The sequence below is a fragment of the Calidris pugnax genome, unplaced genomic scaffold, assembly GCF_001431845.1.
Source record: "Calidris pugnax isolate Ruff unplaced genomic scaffold, ASM143184v1 scaffold4, whole genome shotgun sequence".
Classification (NCBI taxonomy): domain Eukaryota; kingdom Metazoa; phylum Chordata; class Aves; order Charadriiformes; family Scolopacidae; genus Calidris; species Calidris pugnax.
In genome coordinates, this window is record NW_015090781.1 from 7,450,989 (window position 1) to 7,478,204 (window position 27,216).

At 38.1% G+C, this 27,216-nt stretch overlaps 1 protein-coding gene across 4 annotated transcripts in view; it reads left to right on the forward strand.

Annotated features, from left to right (window-relative positions):
• VTI1A (vesicle transport through interaction with t-SNAREs 1A) overlaps window positions 1-27,216 on the forward strand; it is a 272,255-nt gene that overhangs the window by 6,291 nt on the left and 238,748 nt on the right. For all 4 annotated transcript variants that reach the window (XM_014958879.1, XM_014958861.1, XM_014958889.1 and 1 more), the window contains exons 2-3: window positions 1,816-1,874; window positions 7,056-7,166. In XM_014958879.1, coding sequence (XP_014814365.1) covers window positions 1,816-1,874; window positions 7,056-7,166 — 170 coding nt within the window. The remainder of the gene's footprint in view (window positions 1-1,815; window positions 1,875-7,055; window positions 7,167-27,216) is intronic.

The following is a 27,216-nucleotide window of genomic DNA, read 5'->3' on the forward strand; positions in this document are numbered from 1 at the left end:
CAAGATTTTATTTTGGCTATGTTTTGCCAGACATAAGGTTGTATCCTCAGACGACAGCTTTTCTAGTCCTTGCATAGCTGGTTATTTGCAAAGGTCTCTGCATTATATGAAAGGTGGAAGGATGGTCCTGAACCTGATCCTCTCTGCAGGCAGAGCTGCAATGTATGTAACTGGAGAAGGACAGATTGTGATGTTCACGTGTCCTTAGATGAGAATGTGGAGTATCTTGGGTAAATGAGAAGACAGGCCCATGCAAATGTAATGCAGGGTGCTGTGGAACAGCAGCGGGAGGGCTCAGCTGAAACACAGCTTGCTTTTGCTGGGGATGCTTCCCCCAAACACTTGGAGCAATATAGTCCTTTCAGAAGTGGTTCTGTTGCTTTTAAGGAAGGTTGTTTTAAGGGCATGTTTTACTTTATATGGCAAAAATTCTGGTTTTGGTTGCTACCTCAGCACTCCCTGCTTCCTGCCTATGGCACCAAGTTTTCTTAAAAATAAAGCTAAACTGTATACATTTAATAAAGGGTGTCCCTCTTGAAGTTCAGTGGCTTGCAGAGGATCAAAGGAGATCACCACATAGTCCCTTTCAGTCATTAAAGTGTCTGTTCTAGGATCCAAAGAGACCACATGGTAGAGAAGTAGAGATATTCAGGCTAAAAACAAAAACTGTGAAGTTACACAATAAAATCTTTTGTGCCAACATAGACTTCTCCATCAAGACCTCTGGGGAGCAATGACTGGAGATACTTTTATGCAATTTACTTGTTATCTGCTTCATCAGGCAAACCACCAGCACAGATGTCTCATGATGCTCTTGGTTTCAAACAGTGATGCAAAGTGTGGTGTGTTCAGAGCTTTGTTGTTGACTTCGTTGAGACAACGTTTGGATTTACAGTCAGAAGGGTGGAAGATGGGGCCATGAGAGGAGCACGAGGTGGGATTGCAGCCCCCGAATGCCCACAGGAATTAAGCAACGGGGGAAATTTTTATTATCCAGTGACTGAACATTACTCAGTCCCCTTTTATAATATAACAAGCCAAATAGTCGAGCAGTTGGAGTATTTGACAGATGTGACACTGAATCTATGTTCCTGGTTCATACTGGATTCTCCGCTAAGAATGGATGATTAAAGGCAGGTCAAAAGTCAGACATTCTCTGTAGCTGAGATGTAGACTTGTTGGGGAACCTGGCAGAGGATGATTGCTACATATGGCTTATAATTTTTTAAATTTTCCTATTTTGTTACAAATTTATATTTTTTACTGCTACTAGAAGATGGTGGATTTCTTGTACTTCCCATGGAATTTAATTTTGTTTCTGCTGAAGTGAAAAGAACAGAGTTCTAGACCCATCAGGGGAATAGAAAACATTTTTCTTCAGTACCTGGATTCATTGTAAGTGGGATCCTTGGTTTTGTGCATCTAGTACTTTGCAAATAAATAGGATAAGCCTTTGTTCTTAAACTATAATTTTTTTTTCCATTTGGCGTAAGTATGTGCCTTCTCATGCATTTGTACACACCCAGCGAGTGCCTGCAGAGACACAACTCCTACACCTGGAGCAGCTGTAAGTGCTTTCCTAACTAGGGAATGCTGCATAACAAGGCAGAAGACTTCAACAATTCTCCAGTCTCCCTTCTTTTTTTTTTTTTTTTTTTTATTATTACTCATGTGGGTATCGTGGTGCTTGATGATGTCACACAGAATAAATCCTTTGAGTGGGCTTTAACTGATACATATAAGCTTTTGGAATGGTATATTTTTCTTTAATGGCAAGAGCACAATTATATTGGTGTTTTCATGATTCTGTTTCAGATGAGAAGAAGCAGATGGTTGCAAATGTTGAGAAACAGCTTGAAGAAGCAAGGGAACTGGTACGTTTTGGCTTTGCATAATTTAACTGCAAATTCTATGGGAAAACAATAGGATCATTAGTGGTCACATTTAATACACACGATGCCCTAAAAATACTTAATAATAATATATTAGAAAATGAAATAATATTTTTGAAACAGTTCTTATTTGAGGATAGGGAATACCCAAAAGGAGTGTATGCTTTGTTAATCTTGTGTTAAGTGATTTGATGTTTGCATTATTGCTGTAAACTGTTACAGGCTGCTACGGGCTTTCAGTTGTGGATTAGGTCTTTTACTTTAGGAGTTGAATTAAATGTTTACACACCTGGACTGCTTGTTTTTTTTCTTAGAGGACCCATGCATCTACTTGATCTAATCTATCTGATTTTCTGTAGAGCAGTAGATCTCTTTTTGCTCTTTCAGGAAGTGAGGCATAAAGATATTTAGTTGTGTGAGGTCAGGGGGGCAATGGAAGTGTGGGTTACTGATCTGAGAAGAGTATAGATGTTAACTGAGTTACTGATCTGCACTGACAGGAGAAAGCAATATACGTTAAGCAACTGTGACTTTTTTTGGTTTAATTTGTTCCTATTGGAGCTTGTCATGTCCTCCATCTGGATGGATTGTAAAGGAAAGTTTTGTAGATGTGGGCTAACTCAGCAAAGGTGCCAGTGACAGTTGAGATTGACTTTTCCCTGCATGGGCAATAGTTACTTGTCTGAAGTTGCTTTTGTTTATTGCTTGCAAGTGAGTTTGGTCTATTGAGTGTCTGAAATGTAATCTGACTGCTAGGGTAGGGAAAGGAAATCAGTTCTTATAATTGAGCCTAAAAATTCTTATAATTGAGCAACTTGAATTAATTATTTGGTTGCTAACTAAACAGTAATATTGAAATTCACTTTTTAAAGTGGCGTAGGAAGAAAAAGATCTTTAGAGTGTTTGTTGACATCTACGGTCTTTGGGTTTAAGAATTTAATTAGTTTTGTAGACCAGAGCATTGGAATAGCATCTGGGAAAGGTGGATCTTGGGATGACTCTACTGCAGGTTTACTCTGAGGATGGCAAGGTGCCTACCCTCTCTGATTTGGTATTCTCAATGAGGAACATGGTAAAATTACTGTGTCATCTCATGAGGATGTTCTGAAGATATATTAAGGCCTTCTGGGCACTTTTATATTCAAGCAGCTGAAAGAAAGTAAAAATCTAGTAAAGTTTTTCATTCCTTGTCACTACAACTTGACATGGCAAAATAGCATAGAGTTCAGGGGAATTATAGCATTGGTGGTCTGCTAAAAAATAAGTCAAATTTGGTTTTCTACCCAAAGTAAGATTGGAAGGAGCACACATGGAGTTAATAGCTCATTACTTTTCTTCTCATGTCAGAAAAAGATCATCTAAATTTGTATTTATTATAAGATTAAAAAGTAAATCCTGTATCTGCACTTTTATCCTAATGATGATCTTCATTTAATGTACTGGCTTTTCTTTCACGCTTTTGTTTTAGATCTTGTTGCTAATGCTGTTAGACAGGTGCTTAATTCAATTATTGGCTTTAAGCAATTACCTAACATGTTTGTGATTAATGTCAAGGCTGGGGTTTAAAAATCAATTTGAACAAACCTGCTAATAACAGAACTGATTAAAAAGATCCTCTTTTAAAATAAAGGCTACAGTAGAAAATCAAAATAAACCTAATTCCTTGCTACTGATAATTTTCATACATTGGTTTTCTTCATTGTCTTGAGTAGTCAAAGCTGGGTTTAGCCGATTTTGGTTTATTTCCTACTTGGCTAGGAAATAACACTCTCCTGTATTATAAATATTATTGTAGAGATAATCTATTTACAGTGACTAACCATTGATTGTTTTAAAACACTGTCTGCTTTGTTTGGGTAAAATCACTGGTGTAATTGATTTGATCTACGTGCAGAACTGACACCAAAACTTTTCTGACTCCCGGGCTGCTTTTTCAAACCAGAGCTGTTGAATAAAAAATCTCTGGAGAAGGAAACCCCGTTGTTCTACATCCCGTGCGGATTATCTGAATGTTATTTTTGACATATTTTTAAGAAAGATGAATGTTTTGATAACCTTAGGGAAATTCTTTGAGCATAAAATCTAGCATGTGCTAGAAGAGCTGGACTTAGCATTTTGGAGTGAAGTTCTACTTTTAAGAAGAAAAATACTGTTTGAGTGTTATTTACCTTTATGTTTTATGAGGGACCCATCACAAAACTGTTGCTAATGCTAAGTTATTCTTATCTAGGCACTTGTTTTTTTACCATAGATCTTTATTTTAGTTCCAAGACTTCAGAATCAGAATAAAATAGCAAAGTTTACAAGTTTCATAAAATGCTAGCAACTCTTCAGAGCGATTTCATGTGGAAAAGTTCCTGTGGGAGGGGGACACTTACTTTGGGTTCTCAATAAACAACATTGGCAGGACTTCCTTACTTTGTTGTATTTTTTTTGAATGGAAATACCAGTGGCTGCTCTGTTTTATTCTGTATCCGGTGCTGGGAGTGTATTGAGCGTTGTCAAGAGCAAACCTACTGGATTAAACACCTGAGAAGCCTTAAGGATGGGGCCTGGTTTATGAATTTGGGCAAGAGTTAGGTGCCAAAATGCTCAACTTCACTGCAGTGGTGGCAAGTTTGAACATAAACAATAACAGGAGATTGAGCAGAAATTGAGCTTTTAGGTTTTCTGAAGAAAACTTGAGCTTCTACAGATGTTTCGAGATTTAAGTGCCAGCTTGTTTTTAGTTTTTAGTAGAATTTAGCTCTTGTCTTACTTGTGTATGAAAAATACGATTTTATGACCAGTAATATGAGGCTTGAAAGTGAAGATGCATGAAATTAGGTTGCATTTAGGTTCACTCCTGCTTGAACCACTATCTTCTGCATGACTTCGCATGGAAATTTATCAGCCTGCCACAAAATCTCATGATGAAAAAAAAAAGAGGTGTTAAATGTTAGTGTAAATATGCATGCCTCATCATTGCTCCTTGGACCTTATACTCTCTATTAGAATGAACATTTTGGATTTCATCAACTGTGGTCTGATCTTTGCTGCAAATTCAGTATTCACTGGGACGTGGTTTCGTTTCTATATAATAGATAAGAATTAAGACTTCATTAAAATATCCTGACCTTGCACATATAATTTTATATACGTATGAGAAGTGTTTTCTATGTTTATAGGACATTTGAGATAAAATATATTGAGATGAAATTGATAAGAAATAAGCCATTAACTCCAGCCATCAGTTTAATTTATAATACCCCTTTGGAAAGCTAAGCCTGAGCCAAAGAACTACGTAGAATTAGAAATTGCTTTGTATGTTTCAATTCGTTACTGACTATTTAATTAAAGTCTGCTTTACAGTTCGTTATTGAATATCATTTTATATAATCAGAATAGATCAGGCTGAATGACTTCTGAGTATCTGGTAATTCCATTGATTAAATTCAGATGCTTTTCTTATGATATGAGGATGAAATTTCAAAGTATAAGCGAGCGATTACATAGGAATTAACTGTAGCTGTCCCTTGTGAAGACCTATAACCGGTAGCTTGGGACCCTAATTGAAAGGCATTTCTGTTCCAATGACATATTCCTCAACTGAGATCAGTAGGAGGTGAGTAAATATTGTTTCAGGTGCCTACAGCAACCAAGGAGAGGTACTCTTTTATCTTTTTAAAACTAGTTGGAAAGATTTTAAAAGGCAGGTAAGGGATTCTTCAGCTGCGCAAAATAGAATTCCTGAGCAGACAGCACCATGTAGAGGAGGCTCTGTGACCCAGTGGGCAGGTAATTAGCAGGCAGCTCAGTCCTGGTTTATAACTTCTTTTCATTTTCTGTACCTTTGTGCCATATTCTTGTGTTTTAGGCCCGTTAGTATTCTACATTAGTATTAAGCAAGTCTTAAAGGTGCAGGAGCGGACTGTCCCATGTGCTGAAAAACGAGCCATTGGGGAAAGAGATGGCCTGGCTGAACAGAGACAAATGGTTGCAACTCAGGGGGGAAAAAAGGAGAGTTTATGGCTTTTGTAAGAAGGGCAGGAAATTCAGGGAGACTACAAAGATGTTGTGAGGCTATGCAAGAAGAAAATTAGAAGGGCCAAAGCCCAACTAGAACCTCACCTGGCTTTGGATGTTAAGAACAATAATAAAAAAAAAAGTTTCTATAAATACACTAATAATGAAAGGAGGCTGAGGGGGAGACCTTGTCGCTCTCTACAACTACCTGAAAAGAGGTTGTAGAGAGGGGGGGGTCAGTCTCTTCTCCCAAGTAACAGACAGTAGGACAAGAGGAGATAGCCTCAAGTTACGCCGGGGGAGTTTTAGATTGGGTATTAGGAAAAATGTCTACATTGAAACATTGGAACAGGCTGCCCAGGGAAGTGGTGGAATTGTCATCCCTGGAGGTATTTATCAGTTAGGTTGATGGTTGGACTCGATGATCTAAAAAGTCCCTTCCAACCTAGACAATTCTATGATTCTATATGCCAAGGGTAAATAGAAAAAGCTTTTGAAAAATATGTTCTCTGATGTTTTCATGCATTCAACTGTATATAAGTTCTTGAATAGTATTAAAGCGTGAAATTCAGCTATTTAATATACCTACACAGAGATTTGGGTTGTAGATTCAGGCAGTCAGTTCGGGCTTTGTAATTCTGCTGAGTACGCAGTATTTAAAAGAATAAGAATTCTTTTATTAAACATAGAGGCTGGTGGTAAATAAAACTTTAAACATGTATATATATGCACACAAAGGTATACACACACATATATATATGTGTGTGTTTGTGCATAAAAATAAATTAAAAAATTTTTTTAAGCTAAGGGTTTCCAAAACTACACAGCTAGATGGAGGTAGGCTTTCTTCTGAACTTTGCTTATTTGCAGGAAGTTATTTAACCTCAGTTTTACTATTTTCTTGTAATAACATATATTTATCACATTTGGAATTGAAATCCAGAAATGTTTGACCAGAATAATTCCTTTATCACTTGTTTGTTGACTTAAGGCTGTGTAAAAGATTTTGATGAATTGTTTATATATTGCAGAATAAACAACATTTTTCTCTATAAAGAAGGAATATTTCTTAGTATTTGTGAAAAATTTAGGTAAACTCACTCTTGCTTTAATTACTCTTTTGATTTACATGGTTTTTTCTTTATTTTTACTTGATAGCTTGAGCAGATGGAACTTGAAGTTCGAGAAATCCCACCTCAAAGCCGAGGAATGTACAGCAGTCGAATGAGAAGCTACAAACAAGAAATGGGAAAACTTGAAGCTGATTTTGTGAGTTTTTAATATATTACATAAATGAGAATTTTTTAAATATAATAATGCAGTTATTCAGGCAACTGAGAGGGTATTTTTCACTAGTGTGAGAAGTGAGTGTTTCTAGCTGTATTTATGCACAGATGAAAAACAAACTGGGGAAGAGAAGTTTTTTGGGTTTTTTGTAGCAGCCTCCTACCAGTATTCACATTGAGTCATAGAATGGTTTGGGTTGGAAGGGACCCTAAAGATCATTTCCTTCCAACCCCCCCTGCCCTGGGCAGGGACACCTCCCACCAGACCAGGTTGCCCAAAGCCCCATCCAGCCTGGCCTTGAACCCCTCCAGGGATGGGGCAGCCACAGCTTCTCTGGGCAACCTGTTCCAGGGTCTCACCACCCTCACACATTGCTAGCCTTCTGTCCCTTTCCTCTGGATCTGAATTGTTTCTGTGCCATTAAACATTGTGAGTGTTCATGCTGTGGGCAAAATAGTCAGCTTTTAATCCTTATTTCTCAAGGAATGACTGGTTAGAACATCGGAATTGATACTTAAATTGTAGCGTAAGTATACGGAGTGGAAAATAATGGTTTGTTCAAGGCAGCTTGCAGTAATGTGAAAAATAATGTAATCTCCAATACATGGAATTTGTACATGTAGTTTATCTCATGTGCACTTTATTTCTTAGTCTGTGTGATTTCTTTTCTATAGCACTTAGGTTCTTCTTGGCTTTGGTACAAATCGGTTATAAATGCTACATTTTTCAAGTAATGGATGCAAACTGACAAGATTCCCTTGTCTGAGGGCTTCTGCTACATTTATCAGTCCCTTTTTTTGTGACTAGGATTTGCACTGAATAGATTTACATAGAGACAAAATTGTTTCCTCTAAAATCCTCGAAAAGTTCAAAGGGATTGCAAAGTGTAGGAAAATGCTATGTTAATTGGCAGCAGCTCAGTCCCTCCAGGGTAGGGAGAAAGAAATAACTGGTGGCAGTATTTTCCATTCACTGGAGAACTGTTGAATCGCACAGATTGCTGGCAGCAGTTTGTTCCTTCAGGGGAGGGGAGTCAAAGTTTGTACCTGCAGCCAGGAAATCCAGCCGACTGTCACTCCTCTGTGCTTCTGCCAAGTTGAGCAGTCGTGCAAAAATGTATTAGTTAGAAGATGGTTGCATAAAGTTGGAGGCATGTTGTTGGGATAAAAAGACTTGCATCAAAATTTTGAGACAATATCTCTAGCTGTTCCTCTGTGGGGAGTGTGTATGGCCCTACTGGACCAGCAGTGAATGCTATTTGTCTTCTCAGATGTGGGACAGTTTGCTGTCAGTATATATTTGTTGCTGGCCCATTTCTCTGTGTAGGCAGAAGGGAGGAATTGGTGCTCCCGCATTCCCAGGCAATAGGGAATGGGAAAGTTCAGAACTGGATACTCTTTATGGAAGAGGAGAAATGAGTGTATGTGGAAGAAATGTGTCAGAGCACCAGAAGTTAACACTAGTGGAAGGATGTAAGTTTGTGCTCGAATCGAAGGAGCAAAAACAACATGAGAAAAAGGAAGGAACAGATCCTGATAATGGGAAAAAACCAGCAGTCCAAAACCCAAGGATGGCCTTCAGGAGAAGGAAGAGGAGTGAAGGATGGAGCAGCGTACTGAAAGAAAACAGTAATTGTGCTTGGAAAAACCTCAGTTTTATGGCAAATAGTGTTGTTACAACTAAATTCCCTACATAATTCTAGTTTCTAAGTGCTAACATCTTCCTAGGTTTGTATGTGAGGGTTTGAGAATCTTTTTGGATTGTTCTCCAGTCAAAGAGCAACTTGTTGGAAACTATGTAACAAAATGATTCAATTGTGAGTTCAAAGGGGGAAGAGGAGGAAGGAAAGGAAGTGTTATTTTGGTTCTATAAGCTGCGGGGCTGCTGAAGGTAGGAAGTTGAAAATATTTGCTGAAATGGAAGTGCTTTTGTGTGTTCTGCCTGAATATTGTCCTCAATGAGTTGTGCACTGTTTGGCTGTAAGCAAAGCATATAGAGTTTATGTAAGAGCTTTAGTAGACCAAAATGAATTCACTTCTGTAGATGAAGGGAAATTCTTAACTGGAAATGATACCTGCAGTTTCGGGTTATGATCAGCTTACAGGTTTGCTGGTTAAAGTTCTCGGCTCTTCTGAAAGGCATGCAGGTGTGAGCTTGCAAAGTTAAATGTTGTTCTTCATAAATGGAGTTGGAATCTCAGCTGGATCACACAATATTTGGTTTGACCTTTCTTCCTATGTGGAGTGGTGTGTGCACCAAGCAGAGGACATTTCTCAATCATTTTCAAGTGTGTTTCATTTTAAAGAAATGATGCCTGTGAAATGAATTGCCAAATTTATGTACCTGAGTGTATACAGTCTTTTTCAGTAAGTTCTGTATATTTCAAACATGAAGTGATGCAGAACTGGCACCGCTAGTTTTCTTTTATATTCATCATAATGAGCATGAGTTTTGATCTTGTGGTTATTTGGATGCCTTATAGCATCATGAAAATTTGCCCTCACCCAAGCAGTTATGGAAAACAGCAGGACAGCAACTTATTTAGAAGTTAGGAGAAGGAAATGTGACCTATGTGGACTGTCCACTCTTTACTTACGGGATGACCAACATTGTTTATTTGTGACGTAATATGTAATTGGTGAGTTTATTTGACCTTGGGCAGTAAGTGTAATAATGACAAAACACTGGGCTATCACTTTAATATTAATTTACTACATATTGTGGCATCTTAATGAATATATCAAGTGGTTTTTCTACGGACTTTAAGATGTCAGAAACATATTCTGCAAAATACAGATTTAAGCTTGGTTGAGCTATACTTAGAAAAGCTACTCCAAAGATGGCTTGTTCGTTTCTAACTTTCTAATCTAATAGGAACAAGTTGCAAACAGGAGATCTATTTCCCCTCGTTGCTGATGCTTGTTCTCTTGAGTCACACCTGCAGTCAGTCAGTAATCAGTGCTCCACAGCCCAAAGGTGTGTCTGGAGACAATGACATCTGCATTGCACATGTGTAGTTGGTAACCCACTAATTGCATTGCATCATATTTGAGGAGAAAAAGCCTCCTTGCTCCATCTTGGCTCTCCCTTTTGGAGAGGAACAGTGGTAATGGAAAAAAAAGAATAGCTCAACTTTGCTGTTAAAAGTACTTCGCATAGCACTGTGAGTATAATGGGGAAAAAAATAGCAAAGCAAACACAACTTAAGGCAGAAGTGGTTTGTGATGCTGGCCTCAGAGCTGTGCAGGCTTCCACGAGGAGCAGATGTCTGGGGAGGAAAAATAAGAAGCATAAAGTGGTGGTACTTTGTAAAAGAAGCTCAAAGCTCGAAAAGCTAAGTTTGAGGCTTGCTTACCGTGTGTGATAAACATATCAAACCAGAACAAAACTGTTAAACCTTATGCTTTTTTAACTTGTAGGTGTAAACCTTGATTTTCTTATCTTATTTGCGATAGCATATGTAAGTATTGCATTTTTATAGCTGAACGTCATTCCCGATAGGAATGCTGTAGTCCCAACCCTGCGGTGGCTCTGGGGCTGCTGCAGAGACCGGGGTGATGGCTCCATCTTGTGGCCCGAAGTGGAGTTGCAGACACTTATTTGTGCTTTCTGGGCTGACGAAGGTCTTGGGACAACCTACTGAAGAGTTACTGAAATTTAAAACAATATTCCTAGGAGCACATCTTTTTTCCAATTGTGGCTTAAGCTTGTAAATATTTTGTTTTCAACTATTTCATATGTAGAATGTCTACGGTGACAGCCTGCAAGAAGTAAGTTCTGAATGCAAAAAAGCTTTAGATTTTATTGTAGTCGTTTAAATACATGGACTATAGGTATTGTTTATTTTTTCAAATAAAGCATTTTTTTGTTAATTGTTATCTGAAAATAGCCAGTGATCTTTAAACAGTGGGGATAGACAATGGTAAAAGGCTTTCCAGGTCTTATAAATATACTTTTACCTGAACTATCCTAGTTCATGTGAAACTGTAACTATATAAACTTAGCAAGTGTGTCTATTTGCTAGCATTCACCAGAAGGATTCCATGTACTGGGCTGGACATCAGGGCACCATAAAAAAGAGGGGGGGGAAAAATGGTGGGTATTTTCCTGAAAAGTTTACAGTTTGAAGTATGAGGCGTTCAAATAGATGGGGAAATATAAAAATCCAGTAAGACTATATTACACAACAGTATTCCTGTTAGGAAAATGAGTACTACACAATCAGTGCTGAAAGGGAAATGGGTATATTCAATGTGAAAAATAGTCATCAAATAAAGGAGGTGGTGTAGGAACTGCTCCTATTCTGTCATGGCAGCACAGAGGCAAATTTTACAGCTCACATTTGTGATCAATCCAAGAGACAGAGCTCATTCCTTTTAAAGACTCAGAGTTGGTACTGATTTTGGTTATTCTGACCTTCAAATTAAAAGAAAAAAAAAAAAGAGGGGGAGAAGTCATAGATTACATAGACACACAGTCCGTACAAAACCTGACTAAACATTTAAACATTTTTGGCATTGAACAATAGCTTTGGTTCAGTCAATAGTGAAGATATATTTTCACATTTCATACCTCCTGCAGGTTCTGTTCTGCCATTGTTAAAATGGCAGCTGGTGTTAAGCTTTAAAAACATTTAAGGAGATAAGCAATGGAATTTCATTTGATAAAGTTAGCTCTTTTGTGTGACTCTGAAGTACCACCTGAGTCCAGGAGCTCACCTGAACAACTGCTACAGCTGTGGTAGTTAAACTCTGGCTGCTTTTGGCAGATACTGCTACCCTTATTTCAGGTTCTGTAACCTGCTGAGACAAACATTCACGTGGATATAAATTTAATCAATGAGAGTTGTCAAATGACAAGTTAGTGACCTGTATCTTTATGGCCAGAGTCTTCCCTGGCTTTCCAGTTTGAGCTAGAAGTTCAGAGACTCAGCTGTTGCTGCAGGATTATTTTGATTTGTAAAGCAAAGCATTATTGCTTTATGGTTACGAAATCATAAACCGTGTGTGGGACAGAAGTGTGTATCTTCACAGTTGTAGCCTAATGATGTTATTAAAACCAGGGAACCCACCACGCATGCATGTCATGTATGTGTGTGCACCCTGCACAGGCAGGCACACGTGCCTGGTGTGAAAACCCAATTTTGTTGACAAATTTGAAACTTCTGAAATCAGATTAGTTTTTGTATATGAGTAGTACAGCTCTTTTCAATAGGCCCGTGGGGGATTTTTTTTAATGCACATGAGACTGAGCCGGTTAAGTTTTGGGAGAAATAGTTTGAAATATCTGACCGTGTACTTCGACAACCTAATTTTTGAGAAAGCATTTTGTGCACAAAAGTTCCTTCACTGTGCCATTTTTATAGATACTGTCGCCTTCTTGAGATAAGTAATCAGTCCTCTACACTGTAAACTCAAACTGCTTTGCACGGAGGGTTGGGTTTTTTTCCTCTGTTCCTTTTCTAATGACTTCTGGTCCCATGTTTGTCTGCTTGGCTGCTGCAGAACATTCCGCCAACTTTTCTATAGAGGCAAATTCCACATTGTCTTCAGTTTGTTTTTACTTGTGTCCCCGCCTTGGCGGGTTTGCGGTGGAAGAAGGTGGAGCCACTTGACATTTTGCAACGACTTTATTTATAATACTGCTATTTTAACTGGGGAAAAAGTGATACAGGAAAGAATTTTTTACTTTCAAGTAAAAATTCAAGGCCTAAACTGAGTTTTTGATGAAAGATTAAGAGGTGGTATAACTTAGATCCCCTGTGGAAAACTTGCTGTAATTTATTTACAGCTTAAGATATATTTTTTTATATAGTTTTGTATGGAAGTATGGAGCAGGAAGGAAATTTATTTCACTGTGAAATTTACTAGTGATGACATGCTTTTCTTTAGAGGAAAGTGTGAAAGATGGGACTTAATGTGCTTCATTTGTAATTAACCTAAGGGATTATGATCATCTCAATTGAGAGTCCTGAGGGGCCAGACCAGTGCAGCACACCTTACCTCCTGGGTGCTATCATTCTGTAGGTGTTGTTTGCAAAGAATCCTCCCATATTTAACCATGTTTTGACATCTCCTAACACAGAATGTGAAGAGGTAATCTGCTGGGTAAGGGCAGCCGAGAAGCAAATTTTTAATATCAATAAAATGAATTCATTAACTGGATTCTTCTCTCAACTGGCTTCACCTTGATACTCGTAGGAAATTGTGTGTGTTTCTCTCCAGGGATGTTGTTAAAGTCTGTTAACATGCAGGAATGGGGCTGGTGAGATTTGTGGGATGCTGTTGGTTGGTTCTTCAGCAAGTCAGTGACTGTGGAGATGATACACATGATTTTAAGAAAAAAAAAAAGGTAAAAAAAAAAAACAGTTTGTGGAGCACTAGGCTTGGCTGAGTGATTGCAAATAAAGGTGCTTTCAGGAAGCGATTTGGTGAGTCTGATAATTCTTGTGTCTGGCTGGGGGCTATGAATGAAAGGCATGTTGACTCCTACAGAGCACTGCAAGCATTCATGCCTCTCTTTCTCCCTTCACACATAAAATGCTTCTGTGTTAGGAGAAGCTAAAAAGTGGTCTGTGGCAGAATGAAATCCTTCTGTAATATAAGTTTTAAGGCATGTAATAGAAATTTAGCATGACATCAGCTCTGCCTTTTCCACTAAACATCCTTTCTCACCTGGCAGTCTTTAGACATGTCTGGATGCCGGCTCTCATCAGCCTCTCCCAGGTGGAGAACTCCCATTTCTCTGTTTACCATGTAATTTGTTCTTATGTTAAAATTTCTGCTTCTCAAAGTAATAGAATTAAATCTGTTTGCTGCTGTCCTAGCATATCGTAGGAGAAGAAATGTCCACTGAAATTGACTTGTAGCCAGCCATTGAGTAAAGTGACTTCATATAGAGAAGGTGAATGCTGGTTTTGGGGGGGCAGAAGGAAGAAGACTTTAATGTTTTCCAATTTCTTGGTGATTTCTTATTTTAGTGAAGTGATACTCCCCTACCTGTCATGCAAAAAGAAGCAAGCTGTCATTGTCCTGCTTTTGATAGCAGCAGTAATAAAGGTTCTGCAGTTGGAACATAGGTGTGGGATGCAATGATGAATAAAGCAGAACAGAGCGTCTCTCAATCTCCCTTCCCTGTATTGCTCACCTGCACTCATAGAAGTACAAGTTTGATTTAGTTCTATCATGAGTTAGAAATGTAAAGATTTCAAGAAAATACAGCAGACAAGCTGAGCAAAAAAAAAAAACCCATCATTTTAACATGCTTGCTTTTCAGAGTAGAACTGCACTCTCCAGTTCCTTAACGTGTTAGTACTCTTCCCCCCCCGCCTCCGACCGAGTGCGAGGCTAATTTGTGTTTGACTGCAAAATAGGGAGAGACATGTGCTTCTGATAAAGCCAAGAAATAGGGGAAAGGTACGGGTTTGACACTGGAAGGTTTAATTATAGCCCTTTTCAGATTTCTTGATTTGTTTGGTCAGGGAATGACACTAGATGGCACTGTTTATTTGTAAAGCAAGTCCCCTTTTTTTTTCCTCCCCCCCTCTTTCTTTTTTTTTTTTTTTCCTCCCCCTGTTTCTTTTTTTCTTTTTTTGCTTTGGTAGTAACTGAAATTACTGTTTCATGAATAAAATATTTCTGGTGGGATTTGCATTTCTATATTGGCTGAAGATACTGTGTTGAATGTTTTATTAACCAGCCCAGTGCAACTGTCAGCCTATTAAAGAGATCCAATGGACCCTGTTTAGCTAAATAAACTAAATAAATCCAATTCGTCAAATTGTGTTCCTGGCTGTTTATTTTCCATTCTTTTGATGTACAGTTTATTTTAAGTTAAAGCCACATAGTTTTAAAAATTAATGTGAAAATAGAATTTAGTGTTTGAAACATGAGGAGACTAATTGCCATGGTCAAAAATAGCTTTCCTTTATGGTGAAGTTGCCGACTGGTAAATGGTGAACTTTTTATTGGTGCCTGATTAAGTGTCCCTTGTCAAAAATTAGTTTGGCAAACGAGTAGTTAATGGCTTTTTTTGCCTGCTTGCTGGGTTCTGTTGGTTTGGTGAAATGAAACTTGAAATATAAGCACTGCTGTTAAAAGTAGCTGTTTCTACCCAACTTCAAGAGGTTTGTGCTTCATCTTGATATTTGCTCAATCAGAATTCAAGGGGAAATTTTCATATGATCATTACATATTAAACGCTTGTTGAAATTCTGATTGCATCATAGGCAAATATTAGAGCATAAAAAAAATCTCTTTGCATAACTGTATGTCTAGTTGTCAAACAGCTGTCAAAGATTACAAATAATAGCATTCGTTATATTCTGCTAGTACAAATAATATTTTAGTTACCTTGTTTTTTGCTGAAAACCTTTGCCATAGAATAGCAGGAGACAGACTATAAATTTATGGTAATGTTATGGGCATAGTAAAAATTCTTCAAAATTCTTCTGTGTTGGTTAAAAATTCCTGTAAATGCAAATATATTCTAGATTTGTTAATAAGCAAAATGAAGAAATAGACCATTGATGGGTCTATTCTCTCTTTCATTCTGATGCTTTCTATAGTGCTGCTTTAGTGATGTGTTAACTTTTGAGTGTTTTACAAGAAATTGACGTTTCCAAGTATCGTGTTTTGCACAGCTTTACTCACATTTCCAAAAGTGAAATACTGAAATTTAGTGTAATAGAAACACATTCCAGTTTCTGTTTCTGACTTTTCTCTCAAGAAATCTACTCTAATGGATTAAAAAGTCTTTGTGAAGAGCTGACACGTTAGTGTGAATTTGATAGTGTCAGGGATTCTTAAGGAAAATAATCAGTTCATTCTATCTTTTTTTCTTACAAATTACAGTTGAATTTAACCAAAATTATAAATATTTGTTGCCACCCTTCCCCCAAACTCTGACCCAAGAACAAAGTACATATTTATGCAGATGTCTTCAGTGTTGGACAGAGTGCTCTTTCCTTGTGTAAGCAGACTTTCATTTGTCCTGAAAAATGCTAAATTTCTTTAATATTTACAAGTTGCAAATATTTAAAAATGCTATTTAATAACTAAACCACGCAATGTTAGCCTGTCTTCTCTCTGATACAACCTTCCCACTTTGTGCTCTAAGCTGGTTCTCTTTAACATAACAGTAGTAAACACACAAACACTTTATGGTTCTTTAGAACTGGGTAACGCAGGTAAAAGGAGATTGGACCTTTACAGCAGTGAATGTGTTGTCTTGTTTCTGGCTGAAGACTTAGTGAGGAAGGAATATAAAGCAGGAAAATGCAGCTGGAAGTGTATTAGAATGGTCCCCCCCACCTCCCCTCCTTGTGTTGGTTGTTTACTATGTGAAGCATATGGAAAAAGTGTGAATATCTCTGTTCTTTTGTTTGGTAACTTTTTATTTGTATTCTGCCATCATTTAGTAGTCGGTCCCAAGTACAGTCAGCTTCCCTTAAAGCTGCTGTACAAACCACAACAAAAACTGGTTCTTGGCCACAAAGGCTGTTTAAAACTTGCTGTTCTTACCCAGTTGGGGAGGAAATCCCTGCAAAGGCTAAAGGATCTGTAAGTTGTACGCTTGACAATTTAATGCTTGTATATATTTATAATAAGTGGATCAAATACAGCACCTCCTCACTTTTCATCCACTTTTTATAAACTGCCTTTAGGGTGCCAGTGCTAAGAAAATAAGTCTCTTCCAATACTTAATAAACGCTAGAGAGGTTTCACTCCTAAAAGAGCTGATCAATGAAAATTAGAGTAGGAATATAAAGAACAGATAGTAAAAAGGAATATACAGGTGGCTTCTGGGATCACCATTAGAACAGGATAATTTTTCCTACTGTAGTAACACTTAACCATTTCTGATGGGTTTCACAGAAGATTTTGCTAACTAAATATTTGGTGCCTGGTGTGTTTAAAAAAACAAAACAAAACAAAACAAACCCCAAACAAGTAATTGGGGAGTGTGTGTGTGGGCTCTGCATGTTTCCCATTGAGTGGCGTTTGTGCTTACTTTCTCAATCTCCACAATTTTCCAACACGTCCTTAGTTTGGTTTTTTGTTTTTTATTTTCAGAGAAGTTAAGACTAGAATGAATAAGCACAGTACTTGCCAATTTACCTTCCTGGTCAGTGTGGAAACATGCTAGGTAGCTTTTGGAAAACACTGAGTTGCAATCACAGACTTTGTACTTGTTCACTAAAGACTCAAATGTGAATTCTGGCAAGTCAAAGAAAGGGCTCGTATTGTGTTTGGTGGGTCTTGGCTTGGACCTTAGAAAATGCTCCTGCATTACGAAGGCAGCACCTTCCTTTTCACTGAGGGATGAGTAGAAGACTTTGAGGCTTTAGTAAATCAAACTCGTAACCTTTGCTAGGGCATATCACCATTCAGGAAAAAAAGTGGTATTTAAAATTTGAGGTGAGAGAGTAATGGTATTAATATGAAAACTAATTCTGTTATTTCAAAATTTGAAGAGTAACTTTCCATAATGATGATTGGTATTTTGGGATGTGTAACGGCAAATATTTTGACACAGGGATCCCTATTTGTGAAATGCTGAGCACAAAAGTGTTTCTCACCCATGACAACAGATCTTTGGCACAATGATGGAGAATATTAACTAAATAGAACTGTGCAAAGAACTGAGTTGTTATCTTGATGTGTTTCTTGTGATTATTTTTGTTATATTTGTTTAAGAAATATAGGTTAGTTTCAGTATTATGGATTGTTCCATTAGCAGCTGTCTTTGAAATGACAGGTTTCCATTTTTTATAATTTCTAGCATCCTTAAAAAAAGGCTTGAAGTATTTATCTAGGATTAATGTGGTTGAGACTAAATCTAATAATGCTAGGTTGGGGTCTAATTATATTTCTAGGAATATTTTTTTATAAAAAAAGTGTTTGGTTTGTTGTGACTGTTTCTGCATTGTTTTGTAATTCAATGTTATTAATACCCCTAAGTGACCATGTGATTTCCTCTTCTCTCTGCCCAGTCTTCAGGAGAAATCAGGCTCTGTGGTTCAGTTGTGTAAGCTTCCCACAAAGTTAGTTCAGTCAACTAAATCAAGGTAAAAAGTTACAGAAAGGTCAGGATTAAGTTAGGGGTTGCTAACCTGAATTGCTTTCCCAGCCTTTTTAAGCCCTCAGTGTTCCTTTTGTCTTTTCCTCACCTTCTGTCATGTTGTCCTCCTGTTAGATCTTTATTTCAGTTGAAGGCACCTGGGCTGCATCTTTCTTCTGACCCATACTGGGAGTCAGTTTCAAACATGTTATTAAGGTCCCCTTTTTCCATTCATGAGTTACATGTCCAGCATTCAGCAATGCAGATTGGTGGCTCGGCACCTGAGCCCTCTAGAGATCTTGGTTTAAAAAGCATGAATTTTAGAATGAGCATAAGGAAAACTTGCTCCTCTCCCTCCCCATTTTCACTTTTCTTTTTCTGCTTCTCTTTCTGGGACAAACTTTAAAAGTTTTCACTCTTAATTTGTACCTAAAAAGTACTCTGTAGCTAAGGTCATCTGCTAAGTTCCCTTCTCTCATAATGTAGGGCCAGTTTTCAAGCCATTTAAAAAAATCTCTTCACTGCGGACTTTTCTCCCACCTGGGGCTTCACATACAGTGGTGGTGTTGGTTTGGCAGTACTGTGATTTTGAAGTGAATCCCCCAATTTTCCTCACTTTACTGCATGTGAGCCTGAACAGGATTGCTTTTTGAGGAAAAGAACTGGAAAGCCCATTTCAGGTGTGCACCAAACACAGAAATAAGGATCTGAACCAAAGAGTGGTATTTCAGAGAGCTTTGAACCATGTTGAAGTGAGGATGTTTGGTCTAAGAGCTGGGCTAAATCTATTCTAATCTAAAAACTGAAGTCATGTACACTGCAGAAACAATAGTGGAAAAACTCCAAATCTGCTACCTGTTCTGATGTAGTTAAATGTATCCTTTCAGAGCAAGACTATCTTTTGAGGTCCTTCCTTCCTTTGTGGAAGATTTGGGCCCTTTGGAAATTTCCATTCCCTTTCTCATACCACGTTTCAAACAAAGGAAATCAGTGTGCGTGCTTCTGTAGCCTGAAATCTGGTTATAGTAAGTTTGGGCAACTTTTATTTTTAATTCTCTTTTCAATTAGCCTGATCAGATTATAAAGATCACTTATGACAAATCACGTCAGTTCTTTCACTTACTTGTCATTTGAACAGAAAAACAAAGCCTCTGATTTTCCTTCATATTCAATGTGCTTTCAAGGTCTTCACTAAATTTCTTATATCCAAGAAGATTTAGAAGGTGATATTTAAAGTATTCCTTATCGAAGTCCCCAACTATACTCACTGTGTTTGTGATTTTTGACACAAAAGTGACATGAATTAGTAAAATTCCTGTTATCTAAGCAACAGGAAATCCAAATCAAGTATTGGAGCACATTCAGTATGTCTGATGTATTCCAAGAAATCACTATCCTTAACCCTACCATGTAAGTTTTACAGAATATTAAGAGGCTGTGGCATGCAATACTACTTGGCATCCATAGTATCAAATCCTAGTATCAACTGCGTTGTATAATACAGTTCTTCTCCATGTCTTATGTTGAGGTGTAGAGTGGGACCTGCTGAAGGAAAAAGAAAAAGCCTCTTCCAGCAAGGAGATGCCTATGAGAGAGATCTATGAACAGTCAGTTCTCAGTTTCCCCCCTGCCTTTAAACTTTTCTGTGCTACTGGCCATAATTTGGCCTGAGTTTGGCTTGGGCAGGATTGTTTGAACTAATCTATACAACGGAGATTATCCTTGAATTCAGATAAATAAGATGTGGTTATTTTTTTTTTCCCCTATAGAGCTAGCTATTGCAATCTGGCTGTAAAACTGGCTGATTAGGTGTTTGTCTGTGTAGTGGTGGTGGTGGGATGAAATTGTTGAAATAAGATGGTGCTGCCCCCTGTTACATGATTTAGGAAGAATCTAGAAAGAAGTGGGAATGGGTTGTCCTCCTGACATTATAAACACAGAAGGTGGACCTATGATAGCAGCATTCCTCTTGAGGGAGTTGAATCAAGCGCCTACTGTATAAAGTGGAAACAAATGTATTGCTTTGCTCAACTTCAGAGTTGTATTCAAAGTTTCTTGCGCCTTATATTTTAACTTTTATGCAGGCTTGGTACATCTTAGATCAGAAGAAATCTTTGGTGTGTGTTTAAATACAGGTGGACAAATTTGTGTGTTTGTGGGGTTTTTTTTGTTAACATTAAACAAAGCCTTTTCCCCTGCCCAGTGCAGTCAAAATGGAATTCAGATTCTCCAAGAATTATAGTCTGTCTGTAAACTTCACTGTTGGACACATCACTTGAAAAATAGCCATATGAAGAAAAATGTGTGATGCACTTATTGACAGAGAAAAGCCAATAAATCCAATCTGATTCAGGAAGCTGAGAAATATTTTAATAACTTTTTGACGTTTTCCTGTAGTCCTTATTTACCTTATCAATAGTTATGGTGACATATGATTGTCAACTTTTTATATTAAACCAAACTAATAAATTAAACATGTTGTGTTTATACCTGATGAAAGCTGACGTTTTGGAAAGGTGTTAAAATATACTGACAGGTCTTGTTCATAAACTCCTTTGGTATAAATATGTAGATGACATCTTTAGATATTGTTTGTACATAGGCTGATAGGCAGGAAACGTTGACAACGTAACAAATGCAAATGTCAACCCCACAATTTAACCTTTCTGTGTAGGAAAAGATGTTAGTTTTAAGTTACATGTATCTTTTAACTTTATTTTCAAAGTTTTTTTTGAGCCTGTTATCATTGCCGTTTCATGTGCCAGTGAAAGTAACGCTGCAATAAGAAAGATTTGCACTTAAGAGCTTTTCTCTGTGGTGTTCCTACTTAAATGACTACAGCTGAGAGGGTGGTTTTTCCTCTAATTCTTTTTATTTTTCGTGTTCGCCTATTACCTTCTGAATCTCTCCGCGATATCACCTGTTCCTTCTTGACTTGCCAATGGTTCAGGACTTTTAAGTGTGACTCAAGGGCGGTAAACCAGGAAAGCTATTTGAAAAATGTTAGAGCAGTTTATTGTAACAACAGACATATGGCCTTGGCTTTAACCCGGACCAGGGTTGCTCCGTATGCAGAATATTTCTGACTTGACCCCGGCCTCCTCCGTGGTGACGTAAATCCAGTATGTGTTATCTGCTTGACTTTTTTTCTGCATCCTCTGCAAGCTGTGGTTAATATCAAATCTTGCAGAAGTTATGCCTGGCTTGGGGTGGTCAGGGCCCTGAGGGCACCAGTAACCCTTAATGGCCCTGAGCAGCCTCCTCCACTTGCCCGTGGCCCCAGGCCACGTTTCAGGGCCGTGTGTCTCTGCTCCAGGGATGTTGTGGGATGCTGCTCCTGAGCTCCTCGTGGCCCTGCCCGGCCGTGGCCCTCACCAAGCTGGACCCTGATGAAATGCTGGCCTGAATTTTGGGAGCTGTGCCAGATGTCCCAAGGGGCCTGTAAGTTCCCTGTCTGTGGTCTTTCTGGCTTTTAAAACTATTTGATCCAAACTGTTCAAGTAATGCTTTTCTATCACAGACCAAGGCACGTCTGTCTGTGGTTTAATGTCCGGGTGAGCAGTGCATGGTCTTTTGTGTACCAGTGTGGAGGATTCCTGGTGGGATTTCATAGTGCTGACTTAGGGCACACATTGAAATATGGAGTATCCTGCACTGCTTTCAGAATGGGAATGCCCATTTTGATCCCGATAGCTGTGAGCAGAGTTTCCACTGAAGCCTGTGGCCTGTCTGAATTGTGTCTCTCAAAGTCCCATTTTAGTCTCGTGAGAGGCTTTAAGAAGAAAAACCAGCTGTACCATGCTGTCCTCTTTCTGTCATCCAGGCTTCTCGCTCTTTTAGGTGACTGATTTCACAATCAAGATGAACTTTTCCATCATGTTCTTGCTGCTGCTTCATGCAAATCTTCCTTTATCACTATTCAAAGTGTCCTCACTGGCAGACTGGAAATGCATTGGTAGATGTTTCGTGATGTTCACGCAACTCTCAGGTTGGAAATTCCGAGAACGAAGGGGTGGTTTGAATATTGACTCTGTAATGGCTAAGGATGCATCTGTGAATCTCATGAAGGAGGATCCACTCTTTCCTCACCTCCCATCGGATGTGCTTTACTCTGTGTGTTGAATAGAGAGGTTAAGCAGTTTGGGAAGTGGCGGTTGGTGTTAATTGGTTTCTGATGCTGGACTGATGGAGTTAAAGCTGTAGCTGTTGTGGCAGGAATTACAATCTGCTAAATTTTAGTAGTGGTAGAGGAAGTTACTACTGGTTTTGTTGTCTTTCCCTTGTAAATGAGCTAAAGGACGTCCACAGTCACAACCGGACCTCTGTTATAAATAAAAACAAAAATGTACCAACGGTTTTGGTGTTCTCAAGGTGCCTACAGAGGTAGTTAATGAAAGTCAAAATAATGGGAGGTTGGTGCAGGCATATAAAATTTAATAGTTTTGGAAGGCTTCACGTATATTGAAAATAACTCTTTTCCAGAATAATTAACTACTTTAACTTGGTATTGAATCAATCAGCCAATTAGTGCAGTTCTGTTTTGTATTGTGGAAACTTTGGTAGCACATTAATGAACACCAGTCTTTCGAGCAGAGGTATTTCTGCAGTCAGACTGACATATATTGTGCTTTTGAGAGCTACCTTTAATTCATTTTTCAGCTGTATATTTTTTCTTTTTGTTAGTTAGATGGACAGATTTGGGATGTACATCTGATACTGCATAATTGACAAAAAACCCTCTGGTATTTGACTGTCCAAAGAACATGAAAGATATACTTTACTGTGCAACAATCGTATTCTGTCAGATGGTTGCATTGACTTTCTGAAACAGTTGGAGAAAATTGATAAGACCTAATGTAAATGAAACTGTTACATTTGATACTTACCTCATGTTACCTCCCTGTGATACCAAGCAGTTCCCAATCGTGCAGTAAGCGTGTTTTGCATGGCTCTTATTCCAAATCTTTCCCTGGGGAAATCACTGGAAGTTGTGGGACAAAGCTCTTTCATGTGCTGTTTAACCACCATTGACTTAGTTTCCTGAGTTATCTAACTAGGTGGCTTGATTTAATCCACTTCCTTTATACAGACTATAAATTGCTGCCTTGTATCAGTAGAATGGACTGTTTTTTTCTGAAAAAAAAAATATACCTTTTATTTATAAACCATTATTTGGAAACATAGTTTTAAGATTCTAAATAACTCTGGCAGGGCCTAGGCGCAGTGTTGCTGCAGTGAACTTTTGGAAATTGCCATTAATTAACATTAATTTAGCTTTAGCAGCTTTTCTGCTCAGTGTAATACCAGACCTCTCTTTCTTCCCCTAGGTTTTTTGTTGTTTTGCATTTCCTGCTTAACAGAATGTTTGTTTAAGTAGATCCAAGTGCAGTGAGTTTCCTGAAAGTTACTCATTGGGGAAATTGAAATGAAATTTTAAAATATCATTAGAAATGCAAACAATAAATTCTTTCATTTGCTGTAGGCGTCTTTAGGTTGGAATGACTAGAAAAGGTTCTGGTTAATTAGAAGTAATTTGTTAGAAACCTGAATCCTTTTTTTTTTTTTTTTTATTTCCTAGATTAAAACTCAGTTCCCAGCTGGATGCTTATAAGTGCAGGAAATGTAATTGTGAGATGATTAATTGCAAAAAGATGGATAATTGGAGTTCATATGATATGTCAAATATGGCTAAACCGAAAGGTTTTCTGCACGTTGAAAGAGATTGGCTGAAGTCTAGATTGCAGAATATTGAGCAAGGAGTGTTTTTAGAGATTAATAATCACAGATTGCTGCAAAAGGACTGGGCAGAGCTTGGCTGTAAAGAGCTAACCCCTCCCAGCCCTTTCCTATTACTTTGGGTTTTAATTAGCATGGGTTTGGTTTTGTCCTCTTTCCTTTATTGCTGTTATGTGAATTGGAGATTAGGAAGCACAGTAAACATCATACATCTAACACCAACGTTTAGAGACAAAGATATCTCCTCCTCTCCGCTAGGAAAGGCTCAGCCTACTGTAGGATAACAGCTCAACAGTCCTAGTGGATTTGTGTATCTGAGTCTCTTGTGTTATTCCCTCCCCGGTGTCTTGCCTCACAATCAGCGTGGGGTTTTTTCCATAGAGTTTTTCATAATGTTTGTAAAATTTGCTTTGAGTCCCTTTTTTTTTTTTTTGCATTTTTTTAACTGAACTGTAATAATAATTTAAAAGGTGATACATACAGTATAAACTGTATCAGTGGCATTTTGTTTTCATTATTCCCTCATAGATGTTTAGCAAAACAGTGCCTGGTGTTTTAAATTACTTCTGCTTTACTTTAAAATGGGAACTTGTGTTTGAATAGCCTATTGTTCTGTTAGCTACTACAATGCACTTCAAACCGCACAGAGTTGTTACATTCACTGTATTTTGGGATCATATAAAATATTTGTTCCCCCCCTCCATGTCCCCAACCTATAAACTTCATATCTCAATAAGGAGTTTCTCAATAAGGAGTTTCTAACCCTTGGAAATACTGCTTTACAAATTCAGCTAATGACCCAAATACAGCTTGTTTGTTGTGTATGAGTTGTATTAAAATAACGTACTGTATGTGTATTGTCATTAATGATATGCTCATTTTGATAATGGAGCTGCAGTCTCTTAGTATGTAGTCCTTGGGGAGATGCTGCATTTTTTTAACTAAGTATTGTTCTGGCTCCTTTCCTTGATTGGCCCAGAAATAGCAATCAGCTGGGGAGCAGGATGACATGCCTCTTAGCGATCCCTTTTATCTTTGAGATGAGTATCAACATTGTATGCTTCCTAATGGAAGTGTAATTTAATGAAATCTATTGGGTAAACATACTTCAGATGTTCAAAGGAGGTGACAAAATTTTTGCTGGCAGCCAGGACCTGGCTGGTTTCCAGCTTGCCTTTAGCTGCTATGCATATAGCATTGAGAGAGGCACTTAAAATAGGAACACAAAGTATTGTTTCTATTGTGTTTTGGGTTGTGGATTTTTTTTTTCCTCCCCTCTGTTTTATTTTCCTTATTTTTATTTTGGTGGTATGTGTACTAGTGCCCTCTGACTTCGAGGCTTTCCTAGTAAAAGGCTGTGTGAGGTCAGGTTTCCCCTCTCTCCCCCCCAAAACACAGATAACAGTGTTAAACTCAGGGGAGATGGTTGGCACAGAATGTGCTGCATGTTGGGGAGAGGGGGCTTGCGGGGGGTGAGGAATCAGGGCTGCTGTTAGTCAGTAGCTCTGCGAAAGCGTTAAGTTCCTCTATAGACTGATAAAATTAAACATCCTGTTTTAAAGATTGTGGCAGAGCACTTTTGTTTTATCAGTAATAATTGCTGATGCAGAACTGCCCTTTATGAGGTTTTCTAACAGATGGCTGGGAGTGGAAGAAAAGCGGCTCTGACTTCCACCTCCTCAGCTAGAAACAAGATTGCTAAAAGGAGACAGTTGTCCCTCTTACCACCGCTCCCTCCTCGTTACAGAGCACAGCGATTCCCCCCCTACACTTTGCAGTAGCAAACTTGGCAGAAAGACTGGAAGATTATATCAGCAATGCTGTCCCTTTAAGTGGGTGTTTAACTGGACAGCTGAGGGATCTTACTGCTCAGACCCTAATGGTTTGGTAAACTGCACGAAAGTGTTTGAGAGGAAGCACGTTAGCGTTTAGACACATTTGAATGTAATCAGTGTGCCTTTGAAACATGGTTTTTTTCTTCTTCTGTGATGTCTATGGCAGGTAGATTTTCTTTGAAGACTTCCACAGAGGGCAGAATTGGGGGACGAAGAACATGTGTCATCTGCCTTTTGCTGTTCCTTCGGGTATTGGTGGCTAAATCAGAGCTGCTCATTGCGGCCCACTTTATTTCCTGCTTGATCCCGTAAAGAATTCTCATTTCTAAGCCTCCATTGTCACTCTGCTATGAATTTGTGACACTATATATTTGATCGTTGTGGTTTTACTGTGGTAACAAGTGTGTTTTTTGGACTGGAGGAAGTTATGGTCTGCCAACAGGGAGCTTCTTCCAAATGTTCCAACTTTGGATACAAAGTTAAATAACTGTCTTTTTGTAGCGTTGCTAAACTTGTGTTCCATGTGGGGACAGTACATAAGGATCAAAATGAAGTAAGATGTAAAATGGAGTGACATATATTTCTTGTTTACAAATAATGAAACAAAAAGTGAAAGACTGAGGAAGAAAATTCAGGCTCTGTCAATGTACCTGCTATGGCTATGATGTAGGCTATAACAATCATACAAAATAAATTGTAATTGCATTGAACTGTCTTCATTCAAAGTGTCTTTGATTCCTCAGCCAAACTGCATATTACTTTAATGCTTACTATATTTTACAAACTTTTTAATCATGCCCAAAGTTTATGCAAGACCCAGGTATATACTTATTTGTGCATGTGTGGATGCATGTACAATGTTGTGCTGTGTATGGAATACATGAATGCCAGCTTAGCTTGTGGCAGCTGTGGGATGGTTAAAACTATATATAATTTAAGACTATTTAATATATAAACACATTTTGTTTAATTTTTGCTTCTGGAGACTGGTGAGGAGAGGCAGGAAATGGATAAAATTAGAGACAGCAGCAAAGTTTATGACTTTATATGTTGTGAACTCAAAATAATTAAGAGGTTCACGAGGCTTTCAACTCAACAAAATTAATTCAGCAATGGCTAGACAAAAATATTCCAAAATAAAATCTTTGGCAAAGTTGTGAGATATCTTCACTTTAGATCAGCTTCTTTGAAACTATCCTTCATATGAAGTCCTCCTTTAAAGTGAAAGGTTTCTCTGCACCGTGTGTGGACCAGTTAGCATTGGAAATGGACATCGCGGTGACTGCTTCAATGAAAACACCTTGAAGTGATATCTTAGTATCTTATTATTTTTTTGTTGTTCTTGTTTCTTTAGGTACAAATCAATACAGTGACATGTTATTTGCAGTGGTAGTTTTGTA